Raw genomic sequence first — 20324 nt, forward strand, 5'->3', positions numbered from 1 at the left:
TTGACGGTGGAGCTATCCCCACTATTTAAATAGAGGTGGGAATGCTCTTTTGGGGTTGAAAAGACATGATTGTCTCGTTTTACCGCGGTTAACTGTTAGTGGTGGACGCTACGCCCTTTAAATGGATGCTTAGGTACTCTTTCTGTCTTGCACCCCCTCCCTCTGTTTTTTCTTTACTAAAGGGAGAAGATTCGCATCTCCCTGTCACACAAAACAGGGCCGGCCGTAAATCGGCGCGGCCCACCGAATCAAGTCAATCGACCCCCTCCCCGCCGTCCGATCCGCAAGGTGCGCCATCACGACCTGCCCCGGCTAGGCGGGCGCAGAAGCGGAAGGCTTTGAAACCGCCCAGACAGGCAGTCAGGCAGGTTTGGTGGCGAATGAAAGCCGCGCGAGGCGACAGGTGGCGCCGCCCGCTACCCCGCACGCGCCCCGCCAACAGTGCGAGAAAAAAAAACACGTGCCTGGCCTCTCGCCTCGCGGTGAATCGCACGCGCCCGGCGTGGAATAAGAGGAGGGCCCACATGGCAGTGGGCGCACGCACTCGTACGAGCGTACTGCTACTAGTACCCCACGTCCCCAGCGCTCCTCTCTTTTTCTCTAGACTGTGGTGCCTCTCTCAGACAAAGTCGCAGCGACCCAACGTCCTCCTCCCCTCCGCTTTGGTTTCCCTCTCGCTTTCCTTCCCTTCTCCGCGCGGCTCCGGTGGGCGGTGCGGGTTGAAGCGGAGGAGCAGAGGTTAGGCGGGGAGGAGCGCGGCCGCAGCCTGCTCCGGCCGAGCTGCTCGGGGGGACTGCTGGCTCGAGGCTGTTTCGCTCCATCGGTTTCTCCGAAGATCTCGGCGCGCGGGGGGACCGCGTCGCGGCGGGGGGCGCGCTCGATCTGCTCCGCAGGTGAGGTAAGCTTATGGAGGATATGCGCTTGGTCTGCTCCCGTGTTCCGCTTTCCGGCGTGCCGAAATGTGGGTCGTGTTGCGGGGGGACGCACGGGTAATTTCGCCTGTGGAGGGGGGAGGAGCCCGCTACCGTTTTCCCCATTTTTTTTTCGATCGTTGGGTGGGTTGTGGTTTGTTTGGGTGGGGTTTTTGGTGGGTGAATCGCGGTTTAGTTGGGTTTTTGTCTGCCTGGGGGTGTAATTTGGGCTTGGATTGCCAAGTTCCTAAGTAGAGTAGGATTGGTTCAGAGGTATGAGAACATGGGATGCTTTGCTTTTGGAGACGGGCCAAGGCTTCAGTTTGGGTTTCCGATTGAATGCAGCTCTGTAGTGTTGTTGTTTAGGCTTTGTTCCGACGAATTACTCTTTTAATCGCGTGAGGAATATTGTGATGTTTATGTTTTTTTTTGGATTGGAGTATTGAGGTATTCTTAGTCATCCATGAAGCAAAATCCGCGGCGTTGTTGCCGTTGTTCAGGAAAACAGGGTGCTTAAGCGCTGAATTTCTTGGTTTTTCATAAACAATCTAATCCTGGTACGTGGTGCTATTGCTTATGTGTCATTCATTTTGGCGCAATGATATGCTTGTTGTGTGTGATACCATTTGTGGTCTTCCAGTCTCATCAAAATCGCAGTTTTTGGAGGCGGAAGCTATTAACTACCATAAAAATAGAAACAAAAATAAACCTTAATCTTGAAGCTAAGCCCTCTGTCCACGTGTGGCTGGTGTTGCTGAGCGAAGAGTTGGACCATGTTTGGCATTTCTGAGCGAAGAGTTGGACCTCGGTTTGCAGGCCGTGCCACCACCCACTGGCATTGCTGAGCAAAGTTTGGGGCTGCAGATGAAGCCGTTTGCACAAGTTTTTGGTTTTGCTGAGCAAAGAGTGGAACACAACATACTAGCATCCAGGTTGTAAGTGAGATCAAGTGGTGCCACGAATTGCCAGGTGTTTGCTTAAGGCTATCGCCGCTCATGTGACTGAGCAAAGAGTTGGTTCAGGTATCCAAAACATGCATGTGAAGTGCTATGCACATGCTGTTGGTGTTGCTGATTGAATAGTGGGACTAAGGCACCCAGGTCGTGCTATGGATTGCCAAATGTTACAATGAAAGGTCAGTTACAAAGCGAAGTCCTTATTGCAAGTGGTTGGAGTTGCTCAATAAAAAGTGTGACCTGGGAACACAAGTGGTTCTGTAGGTTGCAAAGCCTTTGGTGCTTTTGAAAGAAGAGTGGGCCCAGTGCATGCCATGTATAATGTTCTTGTAAAAGCATAGTTTTGAAGCAAAGAAATAATGTAAACAATTGGCACTATGAGAGGAGAGTTGCTCTTGGACGTGATGTGGATGACTATGGTTACCATCAGTTTCCATACAACCTTAATTTTGAAGTAAAAGTGTTCTTGCACGAGAGTGGCACTACTTAGCGGGGAGTGAGCTTGAGGCGCCAGGACTTTTCACGTGGTTTAGGCTCGTGGGATACCGTGGATTTCTATAGAAGCTTAGTTTTGAAGCAAATGCACACGATCGGTGCTCCGAGGTTCAAGGAGTTTAGTGTTCTGATAGCATGCTATGGGCACTGTGAATTTGTAATGGTTTTAGCAAAAGCTTAGTTTCAAAGCAAATACGCTAGTGCTTGTGGTTGATGCTATTTTTAGAAGAGGAGTCTTGGGTGTGCTATGAGTGCCACAGATTACTTTAAAAGCTTAATTCTGAAGCAAGACATTGATGCAATTACATTACTAAGATGATAGTCAGTTTGTGACATGGCATGAGGCTGTGGGCATGTCTAGTTACCACAACATTTTCTTAAAATGCTTAATCTTGACACCAATTGTGTCAACAAGTTTTTATTGTTTCACAACCTTGATTTTCCTGATATGCTTCAATAAATCTTTTAAGGAAGATCACATATTATAATATTTGGTTTCCTATTTTATCATTCCCACATTACTGTTCAAATTAATGCAGACTGCACTGGCCCTTTGGTTTGGAACAAGAAATTCATATCTTTAACCATATTTAAGCGTATATTTAGTACAGCATTGCTGTATGTTTTAAATTCTAAGATGTACATTTGGTTTAATGTGATATCATTGTTCATTTTACCAAACAAAAATCGGAATAAATAAAAAGTATCTCCTTTGTTCAATTCACATGCAATGTATTATGTAATAAAGTAGTTACGTAATTGACACAATATTTGCTGTAAAAATCACAGAATTAATCCCTTATTATTAGAGAAATGACAGATTTATGCTTTGACCGTTTGATAGCTCATAAATGTACTGCATAGTTGTAAAATCACTTAAAGCTAGCCTATGTGGGCGAATGTGATAAATGGCTTACATTCAAAAAATAAGTTGCATTCATACCAAATTTTTTTTTTTTGAAGAACAACAGCACAAGCCGTCCTTTGCTTCATTTCTCTTCAACTCTGGTGAGCTAGGGAGCAAGGGACCTTTGAGTACCTGCCTTTGGCTGAGGCACATTGCATCTGGTTAGAAGCTCAGCAGTGCCTCACTTTTGGTTGGCTATTTAGGTTCTTCACTTTTGCCTTTTTGAGAAGAAAAAAGATCAATTCCCCCTTGCTTCTGGTTGGCTTTGATTTGCTTATTGGGGTTTCGAGTTGAGAATCATGGTTCGTTTTCTATTAATATGTAGAGTTAAATTTTGGTGGAGAAATCCTGCTTTACTTTATGCTTTACTTTATATTAACTACTGGGGTCGATAGTTCACAATGTCTATGTACAATTGTTTTACTTGATAACCTGCATGGCATAAAAACTATGCTCACCAATGAAGTTGCCTCCATATTTTATACATATCTCAAAAAGTTTTCAAGGAATTGGTCATGGTACCTATTGATACCTCCTCAAGCACTGAAATGTTGTCGAACTGATCATGTCAACATTGGTCAGTTAGACCTTTACAGCAAGTTTAAGAAAACTTTTTTTTTTCTCGAACAACGCAGGAGAGCTGCGCATTTTTGTATTAAGAAGGAGAAAGCTGTCCGAGTACAAAGCCCAATGGGCGATACAAGATAACAAAAAGAGGAAGATCAGAGATTACAGAGCTAGCGGAAAGCCAACCATACAAACTAAGGGGACGACCTTGAATCCAACCATAATTCTCCTAATCTCTTTGCACCGGCCAGGATCCAAAAACGCATCTCATCTTCAATCTCTCTAGCACCATTAGCAACTGCAGGCACAACCCCATTAAAGACAAAACCATTGCGGTGTTTCCACAGCCACCAACCCCATTAAAGACACAATCATTGCGGTGTTTCCACAGCCACCAGGCACCAAGGATGATCAGAGAATTGAGGCCCTTCCTTTGCTCCTTCCTTGCCCTTCTATGTGCCCTGCACCACCAATCTGTGAAGGCGAAAACAGACGCATCCGGTGCCAATCTTTGCAGGCCTACCTTGTTGAGTAGCCGGTGCCAAACTTCCGGCCCAAAGACGCAAGGGACGAGAAAGTGCTGCACCGTCCCAACATCTTGGTCACAAAATGAGCATCTCGCTGGATGAGGAAGATTATAACGCGCTAAGTGATCAGCCATCCAACACCGGTTGAGAATTGCCAACCAAATGAAGAATTTACAGCGGCGTGAAGCCTATGACTTCCACAATCTTTTCCATGGCTCAAACGAGACACCACCAATGAAGAAAGAGAGGTAGGCTGACTTGGTAGAGAACGGACCCGTGGTGGAATTTTGCCAAATACATGATCAACTGTCCATGAAGTGAGTTGAATAGTTTGTAGCACGTCCCAAAGCTGTAGGTATTGCATCAATGCCATAACCGATAATCCACCTTTGATATCCCGCACCTAGCACAAGTCATGCAAAGCCTCACTCACCTGCCTCGAGGATCGCGTGCGCCTGGGAATCAGCAAGAGGTTTGGAGCGAGGTCCTGGATGGACTGGCCATGCAACCACCGGTCGGTCCAAAAAATAGTGGTAGTTCTGTCGCCAACCATGGAGATGATTGAGATGTCAAATAAAGCTTTGGAGTTGGCATGAACCTGCAGGTCAAGGCCCGAACAAGGGTGGTTCGGCTCTGTTTTCTTGAGCCATAGCCAGTGCATACGCAATGCCCACCCGAGAACATGGAGATCATGAATTCCTAACCCTCCTTGATCCAGAGGACGACATACCTTCTTCTAGGCGACGGCACAATTCCCTCACTTGGCTTCTTTGCATCCTTTCCACAAGAATCCACACCGAATTTTGTCAATTAACTTGATAGCCTATTTGGGGAGAGCAAGTGCACTGAGATGATAGATAGGTATAAAAGTGAGCACCGTCCTGACCGGGAGAGCACAACCAGCCTTTGTCATGAGAGCAGTCTTCCAACCAGGCAAGTTATCAGCAATCTTGTCAAATAGGGGCAGCAAGTTGGCCTTGGTGAGCTTCTTAAGGGAGAGAGGGAGGCCCAAATATTTAGTAGGGAAGGATGCAACCTCACACAGCACAGCTGCCCTCACCACATCAATGTGGTGCTCCTGACATTGGATAGGCAAAACCAAAGATTTCTGCACGTTGGCTTTGAGGCTAGAGGCACCTCCAAAGAGCTCAAGGATGCTTAGCACAAGGTTTAGCTCGCTCTCACGTGGCTTGAGGAATAAAACCACATCATTCGCATATAAGGAGACCCAATGATTGATGTTTTGAGTAGAAAGCAGCTCTAGAAGACCCTCCTAGTTGGCCTTGACAGACAAGGCATTAATGACGTCCATTATGATGATGAAAAGCATCAAAGATAACAGGTCTCCCTGTCGAAGACCTCTTTGATGGTGGAACACTTCCTAGAGTATAGGAGCGCACAAATCAGATTATGCCACCGTCGACCAAATTCCATGTGAGAGAGGACCTCTAGGAGGAATGGCCCATAGATCAAGTCGAAGGCCTTCGAAATATCCAGCTTGAGCATTAACTTAGGCTCCTTTTGGCAGTGCAAGAACTTGGCCGCCTGTTGCACAAGCAAGAAATTGTCTTGGATGCACCGCCCCCGTACAAAAGAACTTTGATTAGGGGACACAATCGTCCCAAGGAAAGGAGCCAGCCGGGTTGGCCTTTAGTTTCGTGACAAGTTTTGCAAAGCTATGGATCAGGCTTATGGGCCTAAAATACTTCAATATCGCATCGGGCATCTTAGGAAGCAGGGTCAAATAAGCCAAGTTTAAGAGCCTCAACTTGCGACTGTCTCCCTGCACTAGAGAAGAGATTACAACAAGCAAATCATTCTTAATAATGGCTCGGCAAGAGCGATAAAATCGGCCTGTGTATCCATCCGGACCGGGAGCTTTGTCCATTGGAAGGCTGCGAACAGTTGCCCACACTTCGCCCTCGGTAAAAGGGACATCTAGAGAGGTGGGATCATGGGCCGATTGGTAAAAATTTCCAAGATTCAAAGTAGTAGTCCTCTGATCAGATGAACCAAGTAGCCCGCTATAGAAATAAAAAATAGCTTGTTGCGTCTCCTCTTGCGACGTAACAATCTGATCACCCAACTGGAGCTTAGCAATAAAATTCTTATGTTTCCTATACTGAGCTTGAAGGTGGAAAAAGGATGTGTCCGCATCACCCTCCTTGAGCCAGGTCACACGCAGTGGTGGAGCATGAAGCAAAATAGGGGGGGGGGGGGATTTGCCTAATGCTAATCAACAGTAGGGCAAAGGAATAGGGATTAAAAATAACATGTAGTCTCCTTAGCCCCTACCGCCGTTGCGCACTGTGGTTCGTGGCTCCATGCGTAGTGCTCATCTGCTTTGCTAGTTGAAATAGTGGTTAGATGTTGGATGATGGTTCTTGAGTATTTGTGGCCTGTTGGGCTTGCGATTTGCTATTTGTAGTGGGTTGCACTCTTGGTTTGAGCCTTGGGCTGGACAGCTAGCACTTGGAGTGGGCTGCTGAGGCAGAGGGGGGGGGGGGGACTGGAGCCCAGTTTGGCCTCCACTACGCTCTGCCTGTGGTCACACGGGATCTCAGCCGGGCAATCGTGCACTTGAGGGAAGCAAGACCAAGGCAGTGTACCTTCAGCTTATGCCTCAGCCAAAGCTTCATCCTCCGAGAGTGCTCGAGAGTCTTGGGCGATTTCTAATTTATGGAGAACTTCCTTTTCAAGCTGCAGCTGGAGTTTAACATTTCCAATTTGTCTTTGACCCCAAGACTGTAAACATCTAGCAAGACATCTAACAAAACTTTAGAACCATTGATATTATTTAGAGTCTCTTGCTTTAATGTTTTAAGTTTGTAACAAGTGCAACTACTCATTGTACTGTTTTCATGATACTGTAGTCAACTATAATCTTTTGGATATTATGTGACTGTATTGTGTCTTCATGACTTTCACAGGTGAAGACGACTGGGAGGCTATATAGGGCTGTGCTTAATCTAATCCTGCACCTCTGGAGAAGATATTAGCATGATATGACGTATCTCATTTGGTGAACGATTTAATTGGTAGTGTATGCCTCCAAAATATGTAGGAGGGGATGAGGCAAAGAATGTGTGAATCTCATGGTACCAATCTGTGTTTCTCAACTTCCTCCGTTCCCTCTCAGATGGATTCTTCCATTGAGCTGAGGACAGGAGATGTTACCCCCCCTGTACAATTGTTTGGTGAAAAGTTATCTGCTATTTCACAAGCTGTTCGAGATGATGCTGGAGTGGCTGAAGGTATTGACATCAATGGAAGATCGGCTCAAAAACCTAAGAGGAAAAAACACAGACCAAAGGTCATTAAAGAAATACAATCAGCAAAGTCGCAGAAGGCTAAAACTCCGAATCCTCCGAAGGAAAAAGGGAATCAGCCTACTGGTAAGAGAAAGTATGTCCGGAGGAAGGGACTAAATGCACCAACGAAACAACCTCCATCAGGAGGTGCTGATACACAAACTAGAGCTGAGCCAGGAGCAGGCCAAAAATGTTTGAACTTAGATGGCAAGGATCAACATGGAAATGTGGATCTGGTATCTCAAACCCAGGTGTCCGAGATACCTACTGGTCCTGGGGATAGCCAGTCATCAATATCTGGAGTTGAAAGAAGTAATGTCCAGGTATCATGCCATTGGGGTGGTACCAGCAGCTCTATTTCTTCAGTTGATCCAATGGCTGATTTGCAAGAATTACGGATAGGCAGCATGCCTAAAAGAGTTGTTTTTGATCTGAACAGTTCTATTGTAAATCAGATGCCAAGCAATTGTTCTAATCCAATGGACAGCTCTTGTCAATTTTTTCAGTTTGGTTCAAGAGAAAAAGTGCAAACAAATCAGTTACTGGATTTTCATGCTGGCATGCCAGTTAGAAGTGTCTCTCATCTCAACAGCTCGGTAAATCATATGCAGCACCACTCAGCCAATTTTGATCAATACATATGCGCATCTCAATCTTGTACAGAAAAATCACTCAGACATGATCAGATGCTTCATGGTTACAGGATGCCGGAAAATCTAATTGCACCTTCTCAGTGTACCGAAAGGGTCTCAATGGGGGACAATTTCAATCCTGAAGCTTGTATAAGAGAAGGTGTGATAATCAACCAAACGGCCCAATGTTACAGACTCCCAGAAAGTCCACTTCTACCTCCCAAGCATAGCGAAAGGGATGCAATGAATGGAGATCTTGACGAATTTTCTGTGAAGAATGATTACTTGAGGTTTGCTACCAGTGATAACTACCAAACTGGAGCTGCTTTTGGTTTTCATGATTCTCCAGACTTATCAGATGTTCTTGCGATAGGTAAAAAAAGAGAACATAATGCTATCAGTGGTCATCAGATTTCTTTTAGTATTGACTTTGATGACTCAAATAGAGCAAGGCAGTTCTGTAGTGATGACCCCTCTTTCACCAGTTCTCAAACATCTTATTCCTCTGAAACATGCAAAAGGATAAGATCAGAGAATCATAACAATCGGCTGAATGGACGTATGGGAAAGTTTTCTTCCTCATCAACATTTTCTGAAAGTTGGAATACAAATAAAGTTTCAGCTATAAACCCTAGAATTTGTACCTTGGCTGACATACAAAGGTTGATGACCATTGAGAAATCACAAGCTTCCCAACAAATGACTGACTTTGGGACTTCAAAAAACATGGCCCAGGAACATGACAAATCTTCTCTGCAAAACATCATTGACAAAGATTTTATTGCTTTACCAGACAAACAGTTCAGAAGCTTCACTGCACAGAACATGCAATTGCCTGGCAGTACAGTGAACCCACTGGGAGAAAGCAATATCCCAAGGAATGGAATCCATCAAATTCAATCTTGGGAAGTAAGATCTAGTCAGCATAGTGACAATTTTGCTTTACCTGACAAATGGTCTAGATATTTAACTGCAGAGCGTACACAATTGCCTAGTGGTACAGTGAACCCATTGATAGAAAACTATATTCAGAGTAATGCTATTCATCAACTTCAATCCTTAGAAAATGTTATGACTAAGGGGCCAGTCTTGTTGTCTGAAACACACAACACTTCCACTCAAGATGACGCTGTGAATAACTACTGCATTGCTACTATTACTGATGCACAGATCAGAACTACAAGTGATAAAGTTGTTAGGTCCCTTTCCCAACCAACAAGCCAATCTGCAGGAAATGGGAACTCTCGTACGGATGCTTCTAGATTAACTGCAGAAGCAAAATCTACTGAGAAGCCAAAGAAAAGGGGCCGTCCAAGAAAAGAATCAACACCAAATGGGAAACCAAAAGACAGAGCTACTAAAGGGGGAAAAAATGTTGGTCGGGCTAAACATACATCGCCAAAAGGTGCATGTACTGACTTTTTAAAAACTGATAGTATTACTTATGCCTCTGAACCTTCCGCTGAAATTACTCCTTGGATGACAACTGTTGAGTCGAAAAGAAATGGGGAAAAGATATCAGACGTTTTGAAAACCTCTAACCATGATAAGTATACATCCAAGGAGACTCATGGAGGATGCATTTCTCAAGCTATAGCACCATCAGTTGATCCTTTAGATAGTATAATCCAAATGATTAAGCTCTTAAGCATAAACAGACCGGACGAGATTGTGGCAGAGGTACAGAAAAATACTCTTGTTCCTTATGAAGGAGAATTTGGTGCAGTGATTGCATTTGAGGGGAAGGTAAAGAAAAGTCGTTCTCGGGCCAAAGTGAACATCGATCCAGTCACTGCTTTGATGTGGAACTTATTAATGGGACCAGATATGGGTGATGGTGTTAAAGGATTAGACAAGGATAAGGAGAAATGGCTTGATGACGAAAGAAGAGTGTTCAGAGGACGGGTTGATTCATTCATCGCTCGTATGCATCTAGTTCAGGGTATGGAAACCATTTCAATTTTATGTTTCTAGCGTTTTTGTTTTCTGTATTCAGTACTTCCCACTATCACAAATTCTTGTTACCATGGGGTATGTGCAGTCAGCCCTTCTTTTAGTCTTTGACCTATAATATTTTATAAATATTTAGATTGGTCACATGAAAAAATCATATATTAGGTTTGTCATTAAAATAGTATAGCTTCTATATGTTGTAGAAAATTGATAGTTGCAGTTGCATTTTGGAGACTCTGAAGAGTAGAAATCATCAATGATTTGTGACCAAAGGGATAGTATCTGAGTGCATTCGAACAGTGATTCACAATGTAACATGGCAGACTAATAATTCTGAAGATCTGAATCTTCTATGTGTAGTATATGTGAGGTTACAGAGGACATGTGTTTTTGGTTTGCACAACAGAACTTCAATTTTTCTATAATCTAATTTCTTTACAGGGGACAGACGTTTCTCTCCTTGGAAAGGATCAGTCGTGGACTCAGTTGTGGGTGTATTTCTTACTCAGAATGTTTCGGATCATCTTTCGAGGTGAAATTTAAACTTCTAGCCTAATTGAAGTAGGAATACTCTGTGCAATTAGCGTATTCATTTATCAACTTTAGCCTTTTTCTATTTTCAGTTCTGCTTTCATGGCGGTTGCTGCCAAATTTCCTGTGAAGTCAGAAGTCCCTGAAAAACCTGCGGCTGAGATGTCTCACACACCTCCTGAACGGAAGGATAGTTGTTCTGGACTGTTTGGTGATTCTATCAAGTTGCAGGGGAAGTTATTCATTGAAGAGATAAGTGACATAAGGTCATTAATTACTACAGACGATAATGAAGAAAGTAATAGTAACGAATTGATTGGAAGCTCTTCTGGATATGGAGTAAACCATGCAGCAGGAGGATGCCCTGTTTCTTATAGGAAGTCACTAACTGGATCCCATGAAAATGGGCCACCAGGATCTGTTTTCCCAACATTCGGCTTTTCAAGTGTGGTAGAAGCTGAAGATGGGTCATTGGAGGATGTTATTTCTTCCCAAAATTCTGCTGTTTCTTCCCAAAATTCTCCAGATTACCCCTTTCACAGAACCGACCCAATAGGTTCTAGTTCATTGCAAAATTTCACAGAAGATGGCTATATTATAAGAAATATATCCCATGGGATTGGCAGCTCAACTGAGTATACAGGGTTTCCACCAATGCAACATCCAAAAAGCATGCCTGATGGAAATGCTGGATCATCAGAATATCATGGATTAAATCTTCTTCCAGACTCAGGTGTGAACAAGGGCGTGTTGCTCGATCTAAACAGATCATATCAGCCATTACATACTCCTATCTCCTACATTCAGAATGGCGAGTCTGATTTCATAGGTGTCTCATGTTTCAGCCATGTGGATAAATCATTCTGCATAGGCCCTGATGGAGTGAATCTTTCCAGTGTTACACAATCTGAGGCTAGTCTTTATCAGCTTCCACCGGCTTCTGCCATGGGCAAGAAAAATAAAACAAAATTAACTGATTTGTCAAGCCATTTTTTGTACAGTATAAATGGGTCACTAAGTCATGAGAGGAGCACTTGCCCTACTGAGCCTTCACAACAAGGTGACTTTTCACCAGTAATTAAACAAAAGTTCCAGCCATTAATTAGTTCAGGGAAAGTGCCATTTTCCAAGGAGCACTTTTTTTGTGAAAACCATTTTCCGAGGAACAAAACTGAAACTCCTTTTGTGGAACCACATGGCAATTCAAATCTTCAAGAGGTATACACTACCACAGCAGAGCAAATGGGAGGTGAACAATTTCAATCAGGATGCAGCCAACAGTACAATGATGCCAGAGTCCAGACAACAGCATATGAAAAGCATTGTACTTCAAACTTGTGTGAAAACCAGAACTCTCATTCAGAGGTTTTTCAAGGAGTTGCTTCAAACTCCACACAGAAGTTCAGTGATACTCTAAAGGGCCTATCGGAAGTTCCTACAGATGGATCAAAAGCTAAGAAGGCACGGGGTCGACCTAAACAGAAAGCTTATGACTGGGATAGTTTACGAAAAGAAGTGCTTTCCAATGGTGGGAATAAACAAAGAGGCCATAATGCAAGGGATACTGTTGACTGGGAGGCAGTAAGGCAAGCAGAAGTGCGGGAAATATCCGAAACTATCAGAGAGAGAGGAATGAATAATATGCTAGCAGAACGGATAAAAGTAAGTCTGGTAGAAGGAAGCTTTTTAAACAAAATGATATCCAAATAATTCTAGTCGTTCAAGCATAACCACATTTCAACTTGCATACTTATTTGTGATACGATATCAACTTGAACAGATATAATATTTTGACCATCTTCTGTGCAGGAATTCCTGAACCGATTGGTGACAGACCATGGAAGCATTGATCTTGAATGGCTAAGATACGTTCAACCGGACAAAGCAAAGTAAGTGTAATGGAATACATTGTGAGAAAATTATCAGAACTACCTAGTTGCTGATCTTATAAGACACTTTGTATTATTGATTATGCATTTATGATGCAACTGTTTTTTTTTCCTTTTGAACAAACTTGAAGAGTTTAAGTGTCTAACAAGTAGTATTGTTTAAAACCATAAAAAGGACATTTATTCAGTATCTTTTGTGTAAACTTCCCCATATTTGTCTTCCATGCAATCTCTATCTGGTCATGTCACTGATGGTACAGTATGAACTAGAACATGGGCAGTGAAAAGTTCATGCCCATCAGCCTTTATAGTCATAGCAATAGCTAAATACTCCTTATTAACAAGGTAATATTTCCATTTTTTAACCTGTCAAACACATTTCTTTTAATTATTCCAGGGACTACCTTCTGAGCATTAGAGGGCTTGGACTCAAAAGTGTTGAGTGCGTTCGTCTCTTAACGCTACATCATATGGCTTTTCCAGTATGTACTTTGTCCCTTAACCTCCTAAAGATTTTTCAAGTATAACCTTATTCTGAAGCTGTGTATGTTGATTCCCTAGGTGGACACAAATGTTGGTCGGATATGCGTGAGGCTTGGATGGGTGCCACTTCAACCCCTGCCAGAGTCTCTTCAGTTGCACCTATTGGAAATGTATGCATCATTATTCCCTGTAATCGGCTTTTATGAATATATTATCAGCCAGAGTACATATAAGTTTGATCTTCTTCACCGCTGAAGGTATCCCATGCTGGAGCACATACAAAAATATCTTTGGCCTCGACTATGCAAGCTTGATCAACGGACTTTGTAAGATTAATTTAATCAATACTTCATAAAATCAATATACTTAGCTGGCCACATTTGATGATACCTTTCAATTTGCAGGTATGAGCTTCACTACCAAATGATTACTTTTGGAAAGGTGAAAAACATAAAACATCAAATCTAATGATCCAACATGGGCATAATTTACTGTAAACTGACTTAACATTTCGCTTTCCACTATTAGGTTTTCTGCACAAAAAGTAAGCCTAATTGCAATTCATGTCCAATGAGAGCTGAATGTAAGCACTTTGCTAGTGCATTTGCAAGGTAATTTCTGGAAATGCAAAATCCTTGTTACTTCAGCTATTCGACATGCTGAGTTATGTTGTTTTAAACCTTACATGATATGTCTATGGGATACTGTTCATAATTTATTGCAATGCATTGATATGCATAATTATCACATAATGAATAGCATACGAGGAATCTTGAAGAGTGTGCATACCAAATAATCTTTTAGCTACCAAGAAAGTGATTGCATTGTTGTAGACGAAATTTAATTCACTCTGATTTGTGCTTTGATAAAAGAGAATGGACTTTTTTCAGTGAAAGTTATTCGCCCTGTTTATTCATTCTCTTTGTACAGTGTGCTAATATTTATAGTCATCTCATCATCGATCTAGAGTATGAATAGGATGTGCAATCTTGATTGATTATTTATGACCAGAACGTCTTGTAGCTATCAAACAGTAATTGTGACGTTTCAAGCGAGCCTCAGTTCGCTCTAATTTGAGCTTTGATCAATGTTAATGGACTTCAATAAAAAACTTCAAAGTTGTTAGCTTGTTGCATTTTCTCTGCTTGAAATTACTAGTTCCGCAACAACACCGATGCCTACTCCAGGCCCGGCGGCCACCTCCCAGCAACCCTCCTCTCCCCAAGTAACCCTCTTGTCACCCCTCGCGCGGCTGTTCCATCCTGGAGGCCGCACACAAGAGCTCCGTTGGCGCGACGGTTCGCCTACCTCACCTGTTTCCGACGGTTTGAGACAGGGACCCCCACCGTCGTTCTGCGACGTGGTGACTAGAGTGGCTCCTTTGTCAGCGGTGATGGCCGCCTTGGGAGCCTCCCGCCCAGTCACGGTGGTGGCTTGCCCGCCTCTAGGATGGCTCGAGTTGCAACCGCCCGAGCTGCGCCCGATCATTCGTTCTGTGGTGCACCGCGCTATTGCTCCACATCGCGGCTTAGATGCGGAGGGATGAACACGCGTGCAAGATCGACGTTCGGAACGGCGACGACTGCGTCCTCCTCGTCATCCGCGGGCGGTTCCTGCCGACCTTAGAGGAAAATGCTTCAACCGTTTCTTGACGAACCATTGCGTGGCGAGGTGCCAGCACTGTACTCGCTGTTTTCGATGCTTGGTGCCTGGACATCGTGCCTACCAGTGCGATCGGTTGCGCTATTCAGGCACCTGTGGCCAACGGTGCTCTGTTGCTGGCGGTGAAGAAGGCTCGGTTCGATTGGCGACGGCTCTCACAGCTAACGGCCCACATCCCCGATAAGGCTCTTGGTCCAACCCAACCCCGTCTGATGGTCCTCTGCCTGCTGCTGGCGGTGTAACACTGGCCGGTGGCCCAGTCTAGTGCGGTGGTCTTGGTGTTCAAGGTGGCCGCCCGCGACGACGTTGCTCCTCCTCTGGCACCAGTGCCTCGGTGCCCCAGCCTCCGCCACCACCATCTAATGATGGCGTTGCTAGGCCGTGTGACCCATCGTTCAGTCGGCGGATACCAGACTGCTGGGAATGTAGTCAACCATCCGCCTAGAGAGTTCTGCATTCTTGATTGATCAGAGAGCATTGCTCAAGCTGTGGTTGACATGAGACGTGCAGTGTTCATCACTGTCATCGGCACTAGTCTGCCGATCACCCTGAGAGATGTGGCGTCGGCTATTGCTAATAAGTTCAATCTCAACGTCGACTCCCTGACCATCCACCCTACCAGACCTGAAGACTTCATCGTCGGACGAGTCAATCGCAGAACTGTTCATCAATGGTGGTCGGCCAATATCCACTCCCTCCTTCAGTATGCGGGTCAAGAGATGGACTCGATAAGCACATGCAGTCGGCTTATCCCTGTCGTCCCATATAGAGCTTGAGCTTAGCGGTGTTCCATTGCATGCTTGGGAGCTCACCACGGCAGAGCAGCTACTTGGTGCCTATTGTTGGGTGCAGCTACTTCATTTGGCCACCGTCGATCGCTCGGACCTATCAGTGTTTCGGCTGTCAGGTTGGGCATACCATCCTAACCTTATCCTGCCAAGCAAAGACCTACTCATCATGGAACTAGGTGAGATGGAGGTGTCAGAAGAACTTCCAATGAAGAGGACTCTTGCATACATCGTCGACATCGTGCTAACGACAATTCATGGCTTTGATGATCGTCCTCCACCAGAGTCTCCTCAAAACTCAAATGATGATGAAGGCGACATCAGAAGACGTCACTGGCATACAGGTTCCTCTCCGTCTCACCAGGGTGATCCTCATGATCTCCCTGACGATGCCGGCGGCTACGGTGGTGGTCTCCCGCGCATCCCAGTCAAAGATCGGCTCGGGCCCACTAATCAAGACGCAGAACATGTGGCAGCTAAGCAGTCGAGGAGTCCACGCCCCAATGTTGACGACTCAGTCTGTCTACCATCATGGGGTTCCCCGTCCAATTGAGATGCCGCCTCGGGTCAAATCGCACGCATTGATCACACCTTGGTTGCAGTCGCTGAGCTCTCCCATAATGAGGGGACCCTTGAGTCAGAAACCAATGAGGTTTTGATGATGACACCCAACGATCGTTCTGGGGTCCACTGCAATGTTCCTTCATTAACAGAGGATTTTAAATCCTCCCTGGTTTCGGAAGAGGTGTGCGAGCTGGGCTACAAGTCATCCTCTGCAGGGCCTACATCAGTGGTGAGGACTCCTGCAAGGCCACTGGATGAACCGGGCGTGGATGTAGTGGCTATTGGGTCGGTAGACCTTGCAGGTGGGCTTTGCATTTCTGCGGCTCCCGCGCCGAGTGCTCCGAAGTTGAGCCGATCATCCTCTAGCCCAAATCTTGTACGCGAAGATGCTCCCGAGTACAACAACTCGACCCCCAGTGGCAAACCAGCACCACCGGACTTTCCTGTTTCTGAGCATCAGGTCCCTCGCCCATGTGTTGCACGTGTTCGGGGTTGCACCCGTTGCACAGGCAACTCCAAAAGTTGATGATCCCTACAAGCCGAAGACTTGCAATGTTGTATACTCCAGGAGGAATCGTGGATGAGCCAAGGCATCTCTTGGAGATGGTGTTGGCACCTCTGCTGAGCACACTCCTACCGCCTTCATATGCAAAATCACACAGCAATGCAAGGCACTACTCCCAGTCCCATCATTCAACAAACAACGCTTGAAAACTCTGCCATCGAACTTTGTCCCAAGGTGCAATGGGAGGATCGCCAATTGAGCAAGTGCTACTGTTGCCTCCCCAGACCAACGCGTCTCATCAAAGGTGATGCGAACACTAGGACTCCTCGGAGATCAAGAAAGGCTCAATCAAGAGGCTCAAGATAGATACGCTCGTGCGTTTGATAAGCCACTGCGTCACGCTCATATCGCAGCACTAGTGGCGATTTTTGGGTGGACCGCGCCGGATGACGCACAAGTCAGGACAACGGAGCCCCTCGTCGAGCTTTGATTCCCGGCCCGGGCTTCTTTTGGTCGTCTCTTCTGGTTTCTTCCCTATGAATTCTTCTAATACTTTTGGTGTGGAACGGCCGCGAGTTGAATGCCAAAGCGAGGTGTGATGTGCTCCGTGAAGTGGTGGTTTCTTGTTGTCCAAATCTTGTTTGTTTACAAGAAACAGAATTGGCATATATCTCAGACCAGGACATTCTTTTAATGATGGGTTCTGATTTTAACAAATTTATGTTCCTCCTTGCGGCTGAATCAAGGGGAGGGTCGTCGTCGCATGGAAAGGCAATGAGTTCCAAGAACTGGCCTCACGGGTGGACAGGCACTCTGTGTCGGTACAGCTCAAAACATCAGAGGACTCGGCATGGTGGTTTACCGGTGTATACGGTCCCGAATTAGATGTGGAAAAGATCAGATTCTTGGAAGAGTTGAGGGATATACGCTCATTCTACACCGGTCCTTTAGCTATTGCCGGTGATTTCAACATGATATACCAATCTGAAGATAAGAATAATGCCAATCTCAATGGGGCCATGATGGGGCGATTTTGGAGATTGATGAATGACCTGGAACTTAAAGAAATTCCTCTCATTGGTCGCCGCTACACATGGTCAAACGAAAGGGAGGCTCCAACTCTTGTGAAGAGTTGCTTTACCCGGATTGGGAGTTGTTGTGTACATCAGATTGGTAGTTGTTTTACCCAGACTATATGTTACAAAGCCATGCTACAGAGATGTCCGATCATTGTCCTCTCTTATTGGGGTTGAAATGCGGCACCCACAGCATGCGCAGATTTCATTTTGAAAGCTTTTGGCCAAAGATTGAAGAATTCCATGATACGGTTGTTGCATCATGGGAAGCTCCAGTGAGTGCATCCCGCCCTGTTGAGCGCTTCTCCATTAAACTCAAAAGGATCAGCCGCGCATTGCAACCATTGGAAGAACATCAGGTTAGGGATATCAAGTCTCAGCTGATGTTGGCCAGGGAACTTCTTCACCACCTCAAGATCGCCTAAGACTCTCAGGTCTATCCTATGATGAGAATTGGTCAAGATGAGAACTGAAGCGTCATTACCCCAGGCTATTGTCACTTGAAAGAACAATTGCGCGACTACAGTCTCGTATAGGTTGGTTGAAAGGTGACGTTGATACATCTTTCTTTCACCTACAAGCAAGTTTCCGTAAGAAAAAAAAAATTCATAGCAAAGCTCCAAGATGGCGATCATATTGTGACAGTTCAAGAGGATAAACAGGAAGTGATGCATAAGTTCTTTGATGGGTTGCTTGGCACGGCTAAACCGAGGACCTCTACACTCAATCTAGCATCCTTCCATCGGGAGGCATTGGATCTCTCCACTCTTGAAGAGCCGTTCACCGAGGATAAGGTCTGGTTGGTGATCAAAGAATTACCACCAGATAAAGCCTCCGGGCTTGATAGTTATGCAGGCAGGTTCTATCGCACATGCTGGAGTGTAATCAAGTATGATTTCTTAGCTGCTTTGTTGATCCTACAACAGGGGGGTGGGCGCAAACTTGGGCTACTAAACTCAGGTTTTTTGACACTACTTCCCAAGAAGGTTGATGCTATACAAGCCAAAGATTTTCGGCCTATAAGCCTCGTACACAGTTTTGCAAAACCGGTTGCTAAACTCATGGTCAACCGTCTTGCTCCAAAACTATCATCTTTAGTTTCTACTAATCAGAGTGCTTTCATCCGTTGTCGATGCATTCATGATAATTACATCTTGGTGCAGCAAACGGTAAAGCTCTTACACCAACAAAAAAAGCCTAGAGTGCTGTTGAAACTGGACATCACTAAGGCCTTCGACTCCTTATCTTGGCCCTTTCTTTTGGAGGTTCTCTCTCATCTTGGTTTTGGGTGTTCTTGGTGCAATCTTCTCTGCAACTTATTATCCACTTCAACTACTTGGATCCTACTTAATGGTAATCCTGGAGAAGTGATCAAACATCGTCGGGGTCTAAGGCAGGGAGACCCACTCTCTCCCATATTATTCATCATAACAATGGATGTGCTGAATTCTCTGATCAGCAAGGCATATAAGGCGGGTCTCCTTCAATCGCTAGCTGCTCATGCTCTAGAGCATCGGATTTCTCTATATGCAGATGATGTCGTACTTTTTCTTTGGCCCTCTCTTGCGGAACTACAGTTCATCAGGGATATTCTCACTATTTTTGGGCATGCGTCAGGTTTGCGCACCAACCTTGAAAAGAGCTCGGCTATTCCCATCAGATGCCAAGACCCAGACATTGAGGCCATTGATACTTCCCTGTCATGTGCCAGAACTGATTTTCCTTGCACATATTTAGGGTTATTGGTCTCAGAAGTCTCAGATAGAAAACTTTGCAAAGAAGACTTGCTGCCTATAATTGAGAAGGTAGCGGATAAACTTCCTAGATGGAAGGCCGGGCTAATGAACAGGGCTAGGAGACTCATCTTAATCCGGGTGGTCATTATTACCATCCCCATTCATGTTCTCATAGCCATGGACATCCCCAAATGGGCTATCAAAGCAATAAACAAGAGGCGTCGAGCATTCCTATGGAAAGGAAGAGAACAAGTCAACGGTGGAAGCTGTCTTGTTGCATGGGAAAAAGTATGCAGGCCATTGGAACTCGGAGGTCTCGAAAAAGTATCAGACAATTTAGAGACGCTTGGATGGGCGCTGAGAATGCAATGGTTGTGGCTGAAAAAATCGCAACCGAATCACCCATGGGCTGGATTGCTGATTCATCCTCATCCTAACATCCCAGCCATGTTTGCAATTTCAATCATTACTCAAGTTGGTAATGCCTCAACACACTTTTCTGGACAGATCGATGGATACGCGGTCACTCTTTACTTGAGATAGCTCCTGCCTTAGTCTCTAATGTATCCAAAAGAGCGCTTAAAAGGCGCACGGTGGCTGAAGCACTCAATGATCACATATGAGAACAAGATATTCAGGGGGGGTCTGCCGGTCGTGGTGAGGAAGTGACTTTGATCCCGAAAGAACAAGATCAGCATATATGGATGCACTCAAGTTCAGGTCAGTACTCTACCAAAACAGCGTACAAAGCATTCTTCACTTGGGCTATTCGGTTTGAGACATGGAAGTGTCTATGGCGGTCATGGGCTCCACTCCAACACAAATTCTTTC

The 20324-nt window shown here is 45.0% G+C and overlaps 1 protein-coding gene across 2 annotated transcripts in view; it reads left to right on the forward strand.

The window, feature by feature from the left end:
- Positions 1-616: 616 nt before the first annotated feature.
- LOC133918933 (protein ROS1A-like) overlaps positions 617-20324 on the forward strand; it is a 32116-nt gene continuing 12408 nt past the window's right edge. Inside the window, exons 1-10 of one of the 2 annotated variants that reach the window (XM_062363070.1) lie at positions 617-898; positions 7294-10248; positions 10701-10791; positions 10883-12452; positions 12600-12679; positions 13077-13161; positions 13241-13332; positions 13420-13488; positions 13567-13603; positions 13691-13773. In XM_062363070.1, the coding sequence (XP_062219054.1) occupies positions 7434-10248; positions 10701-10791; positions 10883-12452; positions 12600-12679; positions 13077-13161; positions 13241-13332; positions 13420-13488; positions 13567-13603; positions 13691-13773 (4922 nt within the window). In that variant the 5' untranslated portion in view covers positions 617-898; positions 7294-7433. The remainder of the gene's footprint in view (positions 899-7293; positions 10249-10700; positions 10792-10882; positions 12453-12599; positions 12680-13076; positions 13162-13240; positions 13333-13419; positions 13489-13566; positions 13604-13690; positions 13774-20324) is intronic. The other variant, XM_062363071.1, reaches the window with a different exon arrangement.

Source organism: Phragmites australis, chromosome 5 (assembly GCF_958298935.1).
Source record: "Phragmites australis chromosome 5, lpPhrAust1.1, whole genome shotgun sequence".
Lineage (NCBI taxonomy): Eukaryota > Viridiplantae > Streptophyta > Magnoliopsida > Poales > Poaceae > Phragmites > Phragmites australis.